The sequence below is a fragment of the Pyxicephalus adspersus genome, chromosome 7, assembly GCF_032062135.1.
Source record: "Pyxicephalus adspersus chromosome 7, UCB_Pads_2.0, whole genome shotgun sequence".
In the NCBI taxonomy this organism is placed as follows: Eukaryota; Metazoa; Chordata; class Amphibia; order Anura; family Pyxicephalidae; genus Pyxicephalus; species Pyxicephalus adspersus.
The window spans coordinates 71,892,429-71,910,831 of NC_092864.1; the positions used below are offsets into that span (position 1 = coordinate 71,892,429).

The 18,403-nt window shown below is 35.5% G+C and overlaps 1 protein-coding gene across 1 annotated transcript in view; it reads right to left on the reverse strand.

Annotated features, from left to right (window-relative positions):
- Nucleotides 1–18,403, reverse strand: part of DNAH3 (dynein axonemal heavy chain 3) — a gene marked incomplete in the record, with an annotated part of 167,569 nt that overhangs the window by 129,260 nt on the left and 19,906 nt on the right. The window contains 7 exon segments of the mRNA XM_072418926.1: nucleotides 233–338; nucleotides 2,279–2,415; nucleotides 4,364–4,543; nucleotides 7,058–7,253; nucleotides 8,202–8,327; nucleotides 9,080–9,275; nucleotides 15,167–15,356. Coding sequence (XP_072275027.1) covers nucleotides 233–338; nucleotides 2,279–2,415; nucleotides 4,364–4,543; nucleotides 7,058–7,253; nucleotides 8,202–8,327; nucleotides 9,080–9,275; nucleotides 15,167–15,356 — 1,131 coding nt within the window.

Sequence of the window (18,403 nt, forward strand, 5' to 3'; positions counted from 1 at the left end):
AATTATTAATAAAAATTTATTGAAACCGAAATGTGCACATGAAAGCAAGCAGAAATATCACTTACAAACTGTAAAGAATTACTGGAGCTTGATAAGCAATAAATGTACATTATGATTTCATCTAATAAAGCTCAAAACAAATATTTAGTTGTTTACATGTCTAAATAAAATTGTACCTTCAAGCAAGTTGTGTTAAGAGGCTTATTCACTATAGAATGCCTTATTTTATTACCTTAGTAAATGCCTGCAGAGAATGCTCTTCCTTAAGAAATGCGATAACATCCTGCTGAGCTTTCTGATTTAAAAGGTCACTGTATTTTTTATAAACATTTAAGTACCTAAAAGAGAGGGACACAGAGCTTTAGAAATGGCAGCGCACTAAAGATAATTAGTTTTCCCTTAAATTTCAATATTTCAGTGTACAAATATAATACATGAGCTACAAAAAGAAGTACATGGAGTGAAAAGTGTGAATAAAAGCCTAGAAGATTGATAAATGTGTTATTCTATTAAAGCCTGCAGAGGTAATACCTTTACTGCAACAAAAATATTCTTTTTAATAGGATAAGTTCAATGAACTTTCCATTATTGCTTTTCCTTTATTTAGTTTGAAAGGAGGTATTAAAAAAGAAAAGATTAAGGTATCTTGTAATGAATTAATGGAAAATGTATTTTTAATGTAACTCTGACGCCCAAAGGAAATATGTTTGGGGGTGTTGCATTTTGAAATGTTCAAGTTTAGTGTTAACAATTTATAGTCTGCTGCAAATAATTTAAACAAAAAACAATATAAAGCAGAAGTAAAAATGCTTAAAAAATGCTATAGCAGGAAAAACTATGAAGTCTCCTTTTGCCAACGATCCCTCTACCTGCCTGTCAGAACTTTTTTTCTTTCTCTGTACACTGAGCAGAATATGAGCAACTCAGTGTACAGGCTGCTTCTCATTCCCATCTAGCCAACGAATATGATTGAAGAATTTAAACCTGGAAGAAGGCCAGGTGAAGTTGATAGCAGCAGCAATGTAATGATACAGGAAATTGTGGATGGCACAGGGCTGGAGGAGGCCACTTTAGCAGGTAGTTCTATCATAATGTGCAAATTTGCAAAATTTGCAAATTATGGCCAAACTCTAGTTATGGACACTGGAATCTACATCAGCTTTAACTGCAACACTTAACTAAGTACACAATTAAAACACACATATCTGTGAAAACAACATACTATACCATTGATTTATATAAGTACATATACTGTATGGGAGATCTTTAACTGCCAATTATCTCAATTTGTGTCCACTTCTGAAATTTATTCAGCCCTGCCACACAACAGAACCAGCCTAATGAACCAACTTTCCTTTGCAGTAATGCAACACAACAAGGTAATCTTGCTTTCTGAAGCCTGGACAAGGGGAGATCATCAACAGACTGATGCCAGCATTAGAACAAGTAACAGATCCTAATTTGCCCCTGTCCCACATAGTTTAAGAGCTGCTGTACCAGGGATCAGGACATTAAAATCCATAGATTTTATCTACTTACATTGCATGTTTTAAAAATAAATGTGTTTGAACTAAATACATAACTAAAGCCATTGTTTTTATATTTTTTTTTTGGAGATAAGCTCTAAAGATCTGTGCTAATTGATCCGTGTAGTTTTGTGGAACCTCCCGTCATACTGATCTGCCTTGTGAACAGGTATACCTGCTTAATAAAAATTCACATTGATAAAAACTCATTCTTGATGTATATATCATATATATATATATATATATATAAAACAACAGTTTGATTCAGGCTGCACATCGTGATACTACGTTTGTCCAAGTGGGGATTAAGCCCTGAACTTTCCCAAAAAATTTACCTAGCTTTGATTTAAATGCTAGAATGTTGGCAGACAGTAAAAGTTCTGACATTTAAAAGCTGAAAGGCAGGGGGTAGAGATGAGTGCTAGAAATGAGAGGAGGTTCATTGGGCAAAGTTTATATCTCTATGTACAGCTGGGGTTTATAATCTCAGGAGGCTTCCCAGGCACAAAAAAAAAAGAAATAGGCGATGGCTTGCAAAATTTATATAGGCAGGTACAGGACCCAAAGGAAGTTGTACATCAATACCCTTTTACCTTTGAAACCAGACCAAGCTCACTTTGATTACTTTTAACAAGAGTAGACACAATAACAAGTTTCAACATCAAATATCATTAAACGTTACTGCCAAAATCTTTTTGAAATATCGTAGTTTTTTTTGTTTGTTTTTTTTAAATGACGTGAAAAAAAGGTACCTTTGGGGACCGATTGTGTTCATGTTGAATATTTTGCGTGTTTTGTTGACATATTCTGAGACCAGAGACTCTTCTTGTTTTACTGAGCTCAGGATAAGATTATCCATCCGTAGGTCTGGAAAAAGTTCAACTTCTACCTGGAAGTAAAGATCAGAGCAGGTTAAGTAAATGACAGGTTTTTCTCTTGAAATATACTAGAAAATTCACTCAACTGCAAAGAAAAGCTTAGATATTGGTATAGTATTTGAGAATTCAATTAAAAACCAAACACATTTCAAACAAAATGTGTCACATATTAGATCTTTTGTTTTTCCATATACATAGAGTAATCGGGCCCCTTTCTTTCATTTTTAAACGTTAGTTGAAGTTGCAAAACTATCACTTTTCAGGCTGTGCAGATGCTTCTTTAAAAAACAGTGCTGTGGTGCAAGCGAATAAGCAAGTTGACAGCTGCTGTGAATAGTACGGGGTCACCCTTAAGCTAGGTACACAGTTCTGATAAATATCGTTAGAAAACGAACGATTACGACTGATCAACGATTATGCACGATTATACTTGAACTATCGTATTGTGCACAATTCTGTACATGCTGTAACGAAACCATTGTTCAAATATAATCCACCAATAGTGTACACACGCTAGATACAATCGTTTGAACGATGCAGGGAGTGACATGAAAAGGAGAGAGTATATTGCAGAAACATGCATGATCACTGAACGACTTTACACACGATAGATAGTGAACGATTGTCAGCCAATCAGATCCGCTGTGCCGGTCGTTCATTTCCAAAGACAATCCTCGTTGGTCGGCCTCGTTGGTTGTTTTTTTTAGAACCATTTTTGGCCAATCGGTCGTTTATCGTTCGTTTCCAACTATAATTATTAGACGTGTGTACGCAGCTTTAATCTATTTTTTTCAGGTATATATAAAAGCCACATTGTACCCTTGTATTTCAAACCAACGCCTTTGAAATTTCATTAAGCCTTTGAGGGTTTCCAGATAACTTTGTTTATATCATTATCAAATTGGGTAAACCTACTGGAAAAACAAACAGTAGATAATAGAAATGTAATAAATTATCGATGAAGCTAAGGTGTAAAACATACTATTGTTTTGGAGAAAAAAAACTTCAACATAACTGTCTTCCCACAGAAAATAAAAATAGTTAAATATGACTTAGTTAGTCATATTGGTTATGACTTAGGATTACAAAGTAAACCATACATTGTGAAATATATATATATTTGAGAATTATACAGTATGTTGATTATGTAGTACAGGTTGACGATCAAAAATCCGGCCATCAATAATCTGTTTCCTTCAGCTTCCCGGCATGAATTTTAGATCGCATTTTCAATACAGGGGCTGTAGTACACTGTTTGGCCACTAATGTTTTCATGGCGCCATTCTTCAGAAACAGCTGTTAGGTCTGCTTGCTAAACTAAATACACGTTGAGACGTCTCTGCTGCCTGCTCCCTGAAACTGTGCCAAATGTCCGCAGTGCTGCCAGAGGAAGACTGGTCTGTGTGTGGAGGTAAGTATAAAAAAAAATCCCGAATTTTTAAAAATCCGACACTCGGAGGTTGCTGGATTTTTGAATATCAACCTGTACCACATTTTTTTTTTTAAGGTGAAATATTGTAATTAAAATATCCAACTCATACAACTCCCCAGGCCTTTACAAAGTCAAAGTGATGGTTACACACCCTTTAAACAGATTCCTTGATACTGCAGAATAAATAATTGGGGACGAGAGGTTGCCAACTTTATTTTGACCTTGTAGTAAAGGGAGTAAATGTTACCAATATAGTCGGATTGCCTCACGGAATCAGGAGGGAATTTTTTTTCCCCTGTTGGAGCAAACTGTACAAGGGGTTTCTTTTTTTGTTTGCCTTTCTCTGGATCAACTATGTTCTTAGGGTTTCATATCTGGGATATGTTTATTTCCCTAGTGGTTGAACTTGATAGACTTATGTTTTCTTTCAACCTGACTTACTATGCAACTGTATAGGTGTTACCATAAACTGACCATACATACATAAAAAATAAGAAATACAGTTATTTTCCTATTGCAGTACATACTTTTGGAAGTCCTTCTGAGCTTTTTATAACTTCCAGGAAACATCGCTTTATTAAATTCCAACATTCCTCCAGAACTGGGTCAAACACAATTTTAGGTTCTTCCACCTTGAGCTTGATGATGAGGATTTGCGGTGTAAAAAATTTCATTTCATTATATGTGTCACCAAAGTCATTTCCTTCCTGTCCAAATAAAAATCAATTTCAGCCATTTAAGATGACAATCACAACAGATCATCAAAAACTTAAAGAAATATGACTTTAAACCATTTAAGTTGAAGGATTAGTTCTAAAAAGTTAAACATCAGAATTATTGAGCAATATTGTAATACATGAATACATTTATGCATAGGGAGAAACCTTTCTGCTCTCTGTATGGATCCAAAATTTATGTTAATTTTTTTCATTTTTCTTTTGGGTAAATACACTAAACCACATGGTGCCTGTCAATGAATGAAAGTTTAATTTTTAGGCAACAACAAATGTTCTCTACAGAGACACGAAAAGGCAACTATTTTATCAATGAAACACAGCTTCCACTAAGTTAGTCCAAAAAGCTGGCACAGCATGGAGAGCTGCTGTTAAATTGCTGTCACTGCCAAAATCCAGGGCTGCCTATCGGACATTACATATCCAGCTGGCAAAAAAGCAGCAGACTGCTTGTAGTACTTATGCAGTAATTATGCTTTTAATTAATTAACTGACCATCCCAGGCCATTGATGTAGGGACAGCAAGAAATCCAGCCTATTAAAAAGGACCTCTACCCCTCAATTAAATTTGACTTTAAGAATTGAATACCTCATACTATTATTTTTTAGCTAAACTACTTTACCATTCTGTAATTTAACACATATAGAGTTTAAACTGTGGTCTAATTGAAAAGCAAATGTATTGCTCCAGTATTGTAAGTAAGCTTATCAGTGATTAACCAACAGCACTGGGGGTGTAATTATATAATGAAAATTGTTGTTCAAAGCCAGTATGCTAAACAATGGTAGTATGCATTTGATGAGGATGTATGCCCAACGGGGGATAATTAGCTAAACCTTTAGATGCAGTGTCTCATGGTTACCCAGGAGGGCTTTCATTCTATTGATTATTATGCATTTCTTTAGAATAATAGAAGATTCAAGTTCTAAAAATGTTTAATAACTCAAATTAGGAACATATTGTGCTTCATGGTAATGATAATTAATGCAAAACACTGGCTGCATGGAGAGGATTACAGAGATTGTAAATATGCCTTAAAAACCCGTCTTTATTTTTGGAATGTGGAAGGGGGGCTTACAGCAGGGTTTCTCAACTATGGTTTCTCCAGGGATTGCTAGCGGTTTCTTGAACAATGAGTAAGTTGTGCCTCCCAGATCATTTACCATTAGCGCCAATGATCTGTTTGGCTATCTGTAGGGGTGACATTCTTCCCACTAGCCAGCTTTTTAGGAGGCATTCAACCCAAGACCACCACACTAATGCACTGTAAGCAATGGATAATATTATTTTTGTCAGCTTCCCTAGGACCTGCCAGTTATTTTAAGGTTTCCCCCACGGTAAAAATGTTGCGAAGGGACCCTTTGTCAAATTGTATCACTCTCCCCATTGAAGAGTTTTCCCTTTTTTTCTGGTGCAAGCATAGGGAAGGTTATGAAATGGTACAGAGACAGTGACAAGTACATTGTCAACTGTTAACAACCAGTTAGGGGTTTTAACACTTCCATAATCTAAAACTAAAAAACACTCAAACACTTTTGAGTCTCTGTGGGATCATACGGTTTCTAATATCCATGTCTGATTTTTAAACACGGATATATGGATACCACAATCACTAATTTGTATCACAACTCAGATATGAAGGTTTAAAGATATGCCTATGGAAATTGGCTTTGCAACGTACAGGGGTCAAGAGGCTAATCAAAGTATGGGTATAAAGTGAGTGATCAAAGTTTGCCAGTAGGTAATGCGCAATTATAGGGTGCAGAAGCTGGAACATTTATCATTGGGGTGGGTGTTGGGACCAAGTACACAGTTTTCAGAAGTTTGCAGTTGATTTCAGTGGCCAAAACATTGATCAATTTTTTTACATTTTTTTCATTGATTTTGCTTCTTGTTTTGAGGCCTAGCAGTCCTAGGTAATGGTATACTTGAGTGGTGAAGAAAAGCAAAACGATAACGCTTGGGCGTATATAGTAACTCTGAGAATTATACCTGGAGCATGAGGGGCTTTGCATACGTCTGTAATTTTCCTTTTCCTTTTTATGTGGTCCCGCAATACTGATCATATCTTTGTTTTATTTTACAGGTTCTCATCTTTCAGGAAAATGTATATTTGGGGTTTTACATAATTTACAAGCCTAAAATGAACATTTTAACATAAAATGCATTTTGAATGCAATTTTTATATACAGGTTTAATTTAAAGTTGCATTTAAAGAAGGAAAGAACTACCTTTAAGGCAGCCTTTGCCAGCTTTCTCAAATTGTCAGGATGTACCTGTAGAGACTGAAGTGTTTACATATCCTTTAAGATAGTACTTCAAGTAAAAATACATACAATTATCCACAGGTGACTATAAACAACAAAGAAATGAAATGTGTCACTGGCGGCATGAAGGCAGATGTGCTATTCAGCATGTACCAAGCACTTTTTGGCTTTTGTGTTTTTAAAGCCTAAGTATATTGCTGTATCTTAACCTCTATTTACCTTGTGTATATTAAAAAAAGAAACCAAGTCATTTAGAGAATTGATGACCATCCCACGTAGCTGTAAAGACATCAGAGATGACACACATGCAAAAAACTCCTGAACTAGAACAGCTGAATCTTCCTCATTCTGGGGCACTAAATTGATCCATTTATCCTTATGCGTTATAAACAACGAAGCGCAGGCTGGAATCCACCTGAGATCGAAAAAGAAACAGATATTTCATTTAGCATAAAGTGGCGATACTTCAATAAGGTTTCTTTGAAGCACTTGTTCTTTTATAAGCATTCCAGGAACAAATATTATTGACATGAAGGAAAAAACGTCATCACAGACTGATAAACAGTTGAATACCAAAATGAAAACCAGAAGTAAACTTTCAATGTTCCAATTACGCAAAGGCAATGAAATAAAGTGTTGTAATGTTATGTATTTGCAGCACCAACGTTTGTTGCCTGTGAGCATGAAAATCTTAACAGATACAGGTACAAGCCTGCTACTATTATCCACGCATACATTTACACTTTTGTGTTATTGTTTAAGGAACTACTCCTAAAAGGTTCATGGATTTCTTGTAATGTTGGAATAAACATATTCACCTTCTTATGCAAAAACTGCTGCACACCGACTGCCAACTCCTACTGCATTTCTAAAAATAACAACTACTGGATACTTATCTATCAATTTGCACATGTGTAGTGGTTGCTATGCATTACTGAACTCTACAGTTTGCTCTGCATGGGCAGTTGAATTGAGTCACCACATTTACATGCCTAACAGTTGTTGACATGAAAAAATCTTTTATCTTTTATCATGAAATAGTTTTACATGTGCCACATGCGTAATATGAAATTGTAAAACACTGTATACGCCCTAATGGCTGTTTCATTTTTTCATACGTTTCATATGTATATATGTTTCATATCATTTCTTATGTATATATTGTTTTTTAATCAAATTGTAGCCATGAAAATTTTAAAGCATTAGGTATTGCATTCCAGTTTACAGCAGGGTTAAAGACTACAAATAATAAACAACTTTAATAGCACATGAGTGTTGTATGTAATTGCATGTTATTAACAGTCATTATCTTTAGATGTACATTTTCACAAATGCAGCCCACACTGTTTCACAATGAACTTACTTATTTCGCAATGTTGTACGAGCTTCTAGACAATGCTTTTGAACCAATTCTTCAAATTCAGAAGGTAGCAGAGGGAGGTTGCTAGACAACATTTCATTGGTACGCACAAACCTTAAATGACTAAATCTACAAAAAAAAACAAAAACAGTTTATTGAATATGTTCTACAAATAAAAAGATAAAAAGTTTATCGTTTATAAAATGTATTGTTAGGAATACTGACCCTATCAATCCTATTTAAATTTGGCTGACATCACTAAAACATTATTTACAAAAACAAATAAAATTACATTCAACAAACAAATTGGAATGATGGTAATTTGCTGGTCCCCACAAGCCACCTAATTGCATTGTTTGATGAAGCGTTCTTAATTTATTCTGGAGCAGTGAAATAAACTGTGAGTAGGCAGGCATGCACCCTTTGGAATCCCTGGGATTTTCATAAATGAATGTGTCATTGTTGACAAAAGTTACTGGATTATCTACAAATTCTTGCAATTATGAAGGCTTTATTAATATATTATAAAGCAGTAGGGGGCTGTGTGCGGGCAGGCATGGGCCTCTTGGGATCTCTAGGACCTTGGTAGATCAATTATTTATTTTAAAATCTAAGAGCCTGATTTATTAAAGCTCAGGCAGGAGAGGATACACTTTTATCAGTGAAGCTGGGTGATCAAGCAAACCTGAAATGGATCTGGTCCAGGATTGAAAACATTTACTAACAAATAGCAAATGACTTTGAAGAAATCCATTATTATCCATCCAGGTTTGCTGGATTACCCATCTACACTGATGAAAGTGTATCCCGTCCAGCTTTGGAGAGCTTTAATAAATCAGCCCCTAAATGTCAAAAATGTCTTAAACTTTTACACTGCTTACTGTGTTATCCAGAGCTGTTGTAATTCAAGCATCATGGGGTTCACTGTGAAGAGGTGGTCTTCATTCCATTTGTGGGCATCATTGTATGAGGAGTGCCAGGGCACTGGAGCACGGATCACCCGAAATGGAAAATTACGAGGAATGTTGCCAATAAAAAGGCTGTCTTTCTCCCCTGGATCCTTCAGGATGTAGTCGACTGCAAATTAAAATGTTATCATTAAAGAAAAACACTACTTTCAATAACAACTGCACATAAATATTGTTTAAGCCAATATTACTGTAAATACTGTGCTGTACAACCAATAAAAAGGTGTTTATTGGTATTAAAAATTGCCATTCCAGTTGAAGCCAGCTTTATTCTGGGAAATAAGTGAGAAGCTCACACCAACATAAGTGCAAGCCCGGATTATAGTAAAATGCATTCTTAACCCATTATTATTTTAAATTCCCCAAATTATTTTGAGACAGTATATATATATATATATACACACACACAAAGTCTGTAACATTGAAATCTTTTATGGGTTAGGGATTTGTTTTGGTTTTTATATTTTTTACTGTTAAACATTTGAAAATTTACAAGTGGTGCAGTGGTGTTTAATTTTTATCTTTCAGAAACTGAAAAAAACCCTGAAATGCCGCTTCCTTACAACTGTAGCAATAGTAGAAACCCATAGTTTTATTTCAGTAATATTTAGACTCTAGCAAATCAGTTTTTTACATCTTTTAAGTGTTCAGATAGATCAAGACAAATGAAAGGCCTTCTGAATTTCCTTCTACCCCCACCTACTTTGGTCGTTACAAGAGGTGGGGGGGTCTCATTATCCCCTGTGAACTTTCCATTATGAAGAATACAGGAAAGAGAGACTATGAAAAGAGAGTAAATCAGAACTATAAAAAATCAGCAGAGACAGAAACAGTAGGTGAATCATTTTGGGTGAAATAACCCGATATGTTGAAAAGCTTATGGATAACATTTCAATAGAAATTTAGAGATCTGGGAAAAATTCAATCCATAATCAAATAGGCCACATATTTTCAGAACAATATCCATTCCACAGTGTGGTATTATGGCAATCTAATTATTACAGTATTGAAAGTGAAGTTAAGCTGCGTACACACTTACAATAAATGTCGTTGGAAACAAACAACTAACGACCGATCGTCCGAGAATCGTTAACAAAAAAGGTGCACAGCAACGCAGACGAATAAGGACTGTTGCTGGAAATGAATGACCATCCTGTCGGATCTAATTGATTGACGATCGTTTGTAATTTATTGTGTGTACAGTCTTTCAGTGATTGTGCATGTTCTGGGCATGCGAGATAAACGAAAGTTCTTTGCAAGTGCTTCACTGTGTCCATGTGTATCCATCTATCTATCTATACAAGATAGATGTATATATGTATATCAAGGTGTAAATATATATAATTTATATATATATAAGTAAATATATGTGTACACATTGTATATGTATGTATATGTATTTATAAATTTCGCGCCTATTTTACTGTACATCACTTCCTCCGGTGCACATCACTTCCTCTATTGTTCAAACGATTGCATCCACCATGTGTACAATATCTTTGAACCATCGTATCGTTATTTGCATGAACATATTCAGCACTATACGATCCTTCAACGATATCGTTCATAATCGTTCGGTCATAATCGTTGAACGTTCGTTGATCATTCATTGATCGTTCATTGTTAAAAGATAATTATTAAAGGTGTGTATGTCGTTTAAGAGTGTTGCACCAGCAAGATAAAAGGTGGAATCCCAATAGTCTTTACAACAAAGACATTCAAGCTCTGGTCGCTAATAGGTTCTATTATATAGTAGCTAGTTTAGTAAATACCTAGTACGTGAGTAGTAGTAGTAGTTTATAAAAATGAAAAAAATATATATTTATTTGTATTATGTTTGAAAAAATATAAGCAGAATCCAGTACCTTTATCCACTTATTCAAATATGTGATTCTGACTAAAAGCACAAAACAAAAAATGAGAAATGGGAACAGATTTTTTCCTCTTATAAACATGCTCAGCTTTAAACCAAGAAGACGTATGGCTACATGGAAGTCCTAATTTTTTATTTCATCCAAATGCGAGGCAAAGAATAATTACTAATTATTTGCTTGATCCTGGGTTTATAAAATAAAACATGTTATGAATCTGAGTTGTGTTGCAAAGACTGCACATACCAGAAACTGTTTGTATGCAGGTCCCGTTATATGTTTCTTTTTTTTTTTTTTTTTGCAAAAGAATTATGTACACAAAATTTAAGGATATTCTTTAGCTTAAACAATAAAACGTAAAGGTGATTATTTTTAGTGCAGTAATATTACACTATGATACCCATATGCTGCTGCTACAACAGTCAGTATGAGTGCAAGAACTGGGAATAATTAGAACCGTGTTCAGGATTTTATTGTATCCAAAAGTAGATAAAACAGGAATTACAGATGCCAAGTACTTAGCATTAATCTGCACGGTCTATAGGACGTAGTAAAAAGCAGTCTGTCTGTCTTCACTCACAAACCTCATGAGAAGAAAAACACTGTTCTCTGATTCATTGGTTTAATTTAGTTCATATAAACTAGAGATAAATATATGAATGGCTTATGCTTAAAAAATCCTCTCATTTCAAGGATGGCATTGCCTTAAAACCCAGAGAGCAAATATGTTCTACATTTTGCCATTCACAATAATCCATCAAGGACTTTATTTCCATGACACATAGAATGTGTTTAAATAAAATATTGTACATTGCTTTCTGTTTTGCTACCTTCCTATCTTTTTTTAAAGATTACAAGCAAACCACTTTTTCTGCCATACTGTATGAAGAAAAGTTAGTGTCATACATATTGTATGATAAACAGTCTGAATATAAACTCTTCTTTTATAAACTCTTTTTTCTATAGTACTTCTGATTGTACTAGTATATACTGATATATACTTCTGATTGTACTTTTTAAATGGAATGTTATTATTGCTTGCAAAAAGTATTTTTTTAACTTTATAGTAATTTATGAATAAAGTATTCTGTAGTTGTTGATTCCAGCAAGAGGCTTGAAAGTCACCTACAGTGCAAAGCAGGTCAATATTCTGACATGATGCTGCTGTAAGGACATATAAATACAGAATTGTTCCCATTTCATTATCCGAGTTACTTTACCATCATAAAAGCTAAAACAGAGTGCTCTGTTGGAGGTAGTAAGGTTAACTTACAGAGGTAGAATATGAAGAATGTCACTATAGGGTGAAAAAAAGTTGTATGTCTTGTTGTTGTGATGATATGGTGATTATATTTTGTCTATATGTTTTAGATATATAGATATGTATTTTGTTTATATGTTTATAAGATATTGCTTGTATTTTTCAATATGTTTTGTTTAAAGTAAAATGTTACATTTTTAAGACTATATATGCCAGGGATTCCCTACTTTTCCTTCGGTGCTGAGGAGGTCTATCTCAAATGGTATATCTTAGTTTGGTATGTTTTCATGCTAATTGTTTTTTAAATGAACCTAATGATTCTTAAACATTTCAGCATTTTATTCAAATCATAAACATACATATCATATTGAGTGATGCTAATAATAAAGTACTGTTATGGATGTCAGTCTGGAGGATTAAGCATTCCTAGGCATGCTAAATCTAAATTAATTTGAACTGAATTTTTCTGCCAGCCTGCACCCTCTCCCCACCCAACAATATTGCCACTGTATACCCCCTTACTGCTCTTTCTGCCTCTGCTAATTCCCTGTCACTGCTCTTCCTTTGTTTGCTTTGCAGGGACATGTAGAGGGACACACAAGTTAGGAGGTGAGGTAAAGCATTCATTTTTTGGGTTTTCTTTCCAGTTCTCTTTCCAATGATGATATTGCCTCTTCACCAGCGAAGCATGCAGATACAAATAATCTCATAGAAACATAGGATTTGCTTAACGTGCTTGGTATCTCCCAAATTTGCTGGGTGGAATAAAACCTATAGACTACATATTGGTCCTTCAGCCTTCAGGGCACTGTACAAACGTTATGTATTTCCTGGGAAGGAGGAGGAGATTCACACTTCTGAGATATAAGGAGAGGGAAGCCAACTACTGAGATGTTTGCAAACCCACTCCCTGCCCACTCCAGAACTTTGGAACTGATCCAATGTGGCTTCCATCATGGGGAAATCCCACATTATTCTTTATTTCTTTTACTTTCAATATATCTTACGTAAATACAACACTATTGTACCATTATTTATAGATACAATCTCTATTGCAGGCTGAAACAAAGGAGGAGAAACTAAAACTCCATTTTACATTTTGTCTTCTTCTTGTAAAATAAATATAGGATAAATACTCATTATTAATGAAAGCTAAAATAGTAACTTTTGCCCCCATGAAAAGTATTAGTATGTATCATATTAATCATCCAGTCCCCCACCTGTGATGCCAGTTCACAAGCTGGAACTAGAAAAAAAAGGGCAGAAATGGGTAATTCAATCAAATAGCACACACCATCTATCTCGAATAACTAGGCAACTAAATGAATGTAATCTTAAGGATATAGAGTATAAGATTCAGTAAACAGTAACTTTCCCAAAACATACTATTGGAAAATCAAGAGACCACAGGTGGCAATACCTTGGCCAGATAATCATGGTCAATGTGGGATAAAGATTACAATAATAATAAATAGAATAGTAATTGCAAACACTTCACATTCAGGTAGCAAATATCTTGACTAATGTTAGTTTCCAATTTTTTTTTCTGCCAGATTTCAGATGCAGGTCTTTATACAGTTTATTCAGTCTAACGTATTCCCAGTTATTTTTTAAAGGGAAAATAAAAAGGCAAGAGAAACACATTTTCTGCAGTCAGGCCATTTTCAGAAGTAAAATTGTTATCTATACTTTTACTGTAAATTCTGAATTATTTTTATTTTACCAGTATGAATATATTACAGCCTCTGAACTTTTATATCATACATCCAATTTATTGACTTGGTTTGTAGACATTCAGATCAGTAGTGTTGGAAGGAAATGACATGCTGGTTAGTTCAGCAACCTATCTAGTAAGTGATTCATCCATCACAATTTGAACTGCCAGTTTTAATTTGTCAGGAAATTTCAGGAGGATTAAATAGTGGCTGAATATTAACTGGGGACCAGCAAGGAAACAAAGTAATACATGTAATTCTGTCTGTTAGAAACAAAATTCAAAAAATGTCACTATGGTAAGTTAGGCAATATGATGTAATAATATTTAGGCCTATATAGTCACAGTCAAAAGGATTTTGACCCCTACCCTGTTCTCCAAAGAATTTCAATTTCCCACAAAATAAGCTGAAATTGACACAAATAAATTGCATCCATTTTTCTATACTTGATAAGACACTTTGCTATTGATAGCAAATTCGGATTCTTTGAGGAAAAGTGGAGAAGGACCAATACTTTTGCAACAAACAGTAAACAGAGGGCTTAATTTACCAGTGTCTGAACTCTGTTGCTTAGTACAACCAAAATTGCTTTTACCTTATGCTCTCAAACTTTAATTTTTCAGTGCTTTTCCAGTACTGATTGGCAGCCACTGAAACCCATAGACAGGTCTTTTTTGGGACAGAGAAGTAAAACTTTACCAATAATGGAGCAACTTTTGGAGAAATTATTTTCCCATCTTACTGCTTTCATAATTTAAAAATGATCACACAGACGTGTAAAATTATACATTTTAGGAGATACAACTGCAGTCCCCAGAAGTGATGATCTATTATTGCCCTTTACACAGCAAGAACACTGAACAGAGAGACGAGTGGGCACTTTAAAGGAGTAGAAGTCAATATATAAAAAAGTATTTTGACCTGATTGCCCCAACAAGTGCACTTTTATTGACTCTCAAGTAATAAATACCTGTAATGTAACATTTACACATTACTTAAAATGCACATACTTAAAGATGAAAAAATATATTTATTGCTGTATTCACTTTACAAATACATACCAAACAGAACTTATCAAGCAAAACCTTTGCAAACTTTTCTTGTTTATCTGACATTCCTTAGAGAAAACAGTATCAGAATAAAGAACTCTTACCAATACTTTTCCTGAGGCTGGTGTAGTAATCATATGCAATCTCTTCTTTTATTTCTTGAAGCAGTTTCTCCAGAGTTGGGTTTTTCAAAAGCTGGCTGGGAATACTTGTTAAGATTCTGTCCATCTGTTCCTTCTCTTGGGGAGCCAGCATTTCTTTCTTAATCTCGTAGTGTATGTAGTGAAAGTACCTCTGAAACACCAGAGTCATTTTTAGCATAGCAAAGAGGGAAAAATGTAACAAACATATGGGATAAATATATTAATTATCTTTAAATTATTAGATATCAACACTCGTTCCAGCACCGTACCATAATTAGGGGCTGCAAATCAAACGCCTGCCAACATACGTACAAATTTTAACTTAACTACTTTATTTTTTTCGGCCATATCTTCTTGTGTGGTGATCCTTCTTGATCTGGGTCTGCAGGCTGTCACTGAAACTGTAACTGACATGCTCTGCTCGCTCGCAGCTCTGCAGGCCAGCTCTTTTCTATGCTCCTTGCTTAACGACCAATTTGCCTAATGACCAGGTTGTTGGAACCGAACCTGGTCGTTAAGTGAGGAGTATCTGTATTAGATATAGGCGAGGATCTACCATCTACCATCTTCTGCCATCCTAAGGCGTTGTGGGGTTAGATAAAGACTGGCTTCCTAAAACCTTTTTAGACATCTAAGGCAGTGGTCGCCAACCTTTTCGGACCTACGGACCACTAAATTTACAGGCTCAGGACTGCGCATGCACGGGGAGCCGTGTGTCACTCAAAGGGGAAGAAACTTCCCCCATAGTGACATCATGATGCCAGAACCTGTCCACTCTCCCATCGCAGGTCTGAGTGTCCAGGAACACAACCCACCGCCCTGAGCCTGCTATCCATACTGTGACATGCTGAAGACCACCGGTTGGCGACCGTTAATCTAAGGTGACAATGCTGCTCCTTTATAAATACAGTACGAGAGCACTATGACTTTAGGACAGAGGATGCAACTTTCAAGATACAAAAACTGTTGGTGACCAAAAGTTATGTCAAGGCACATAAGACTATGGCAGCTTGTCGTCCTAAAATAACTTCTTTAAAAATCTTGACTATTTGTAACAAACCTAGGCATTTCAAATGTCAAACATGATGGGTTAAGCAGATGAGAATGGAAATTGTCAGATTTATTCCATATTTAAATTGAAATTGCGTCATCCTGGTATCCTAATATTTCTTTTCCTTTTTTCACATGAAAAACACTGCTTGTGAAGGTTTTTACGTAAATCTGCTCTAATTTATATTTAACGTAAATTTGAAGATTCCTAGATTAGGTAAAAAGTGTTTCAATACACAATTGTTTTGGCTTGCTATGTTAGGTTGATCCCTACAGTGCTGCTCAAGTCAAATAAAGTAAAAGGTTGGTAATTTCTTAAATTGCCAAACTATGGGAAAAAGGAAAAATAATTTTAGGAACAATAAGGTGACTTGAGTAAAAATAAATGATAAAGTATGTAGAGGGATGAATAAAGGAATTTTCTTTTCTAAAGGACTTCCATCAAATGAACAGGATGGGGGTTATTCTTTTGTGAGAAACTGTACTTCCTGATAAAGCAAATTCAGTTCTAAATTTGCTACTGCTTTATTCTCTTTAGTTTAGTTGAGATACTGTGTACCACTGATCAGCTTTTCTCTTTATATTGTGTGCCAGCACTGTATATGTTACAGCATATTATATGCTTTAAATAAAATAGATGTTGGAAAGACATTTAATAGGCTTACAGGAAGCCATGCCCTGTAAAAACTGCATTTTTACTCTTTAGACAGAGCAGCTAAAAAATATTTGTTCCAATATTTGTACAGCAATTTGATTGCTGTAACTAACATAGATTTAGAAACCGTGGGGATGTAAATCATACAATTAGACCAAATCCAACCTAGCAGAATATTTACTGCATGTAAGTATAGCCGATGCCGTAACTTGTGATGCTCTTGTTGTGCTGTTTACCAAATGATGATCTGCCTTCATTATGTAAATTCAATTCCATTCAAGAACTGCTACAATAATGCAGATTTATCCGTAACAAGGATTTGTTAATTAAAAAGACCCAATTCCCTAGAGAACTTCTGTACAGTTATTTCATGAAAACGCCTACCAAATGATACAATGCATGAAAGTATTGTCAATATGACCTGCTCGCTGAATAAACAGTGGAAAAACGAATGATGATAAGAGAAAACATAGCAACCAATCTGCAGAGGGGTAAAAAGCTTTAACAGGGTTGTTGCAGTGAATAAATCCACACTGATCTTTCCCTTATTGAAAAAAAATTATACCAGTAAATTATTAAACACAATTGCTGTAAACACAATGGGGTTTGAATATACAGTGATGACCTTTTATTGTAATTACATATGTAGAAAAAAGTAAAGTCCTGTCTCAGGTAATACCCTACATCGCTGTGGCAGATAGCTGATGAAATATTTCAGAAGAAGTGAACAAAGTAGCTGTGTTCATTCAGTACCGAGCTTAGAATCGAGCAAACAGGGACATTTTTTTGTCCCCCCATCCTTTTTTTTTTTTTTTTGGGGGGGGGGGGGGGGCAAATTAAGCAATTGCCAATAGCCTCTACCTTTTTTAGAGGACCCAGATGGCAATGAATAAAGGGAGCTGGAATGCTGTGCATTTGAGGCCCCCACTTAATTTTTGCCCAGAGCCTATCTTTTAGACCATCTCTGCCAGACATCCTAGGACAAATCAATTAGAAAGTCATAGAAGTAAAGTGACATGACTATGAACTTTGTAAAGCACTGCATAATACAGGGGTCAGCAAACTTTTTTGGCTACTAGGCCATTTTAGGAGGTCAAGAAGGCACACTAGGCCGGACTCTCTCTCGAATACTGCGCTGATGGCTCCGCGCCCACCAGTAACGCCCCTGAAGGAAAATCCCTCTCCTCCTTATGCAACGCTCCTGAAAGGTAATCCCTCTCCTCTGCAATGCATACAAAGGAGAAGGAATGTCCCCCTACCCCGGAGGTGGAAGTGTTAACGCCAGCCGCGGTAAACAGGGAGGGGAGGCATAACATGGAGGCTCAAGAGCTGCAGGTTGCCAACCCCTGCCAGCTGGGATTGAGCCGGATCGACCAGGGGGGCATTAGGTCGGAACAAACTACTGGCTAGGCCATATCTGACCTAAAGGCTGGAGTTTGCCTACCCCTGGTGTAATATGTCAGTGCTATATAAATACAAGATTATAATAATAA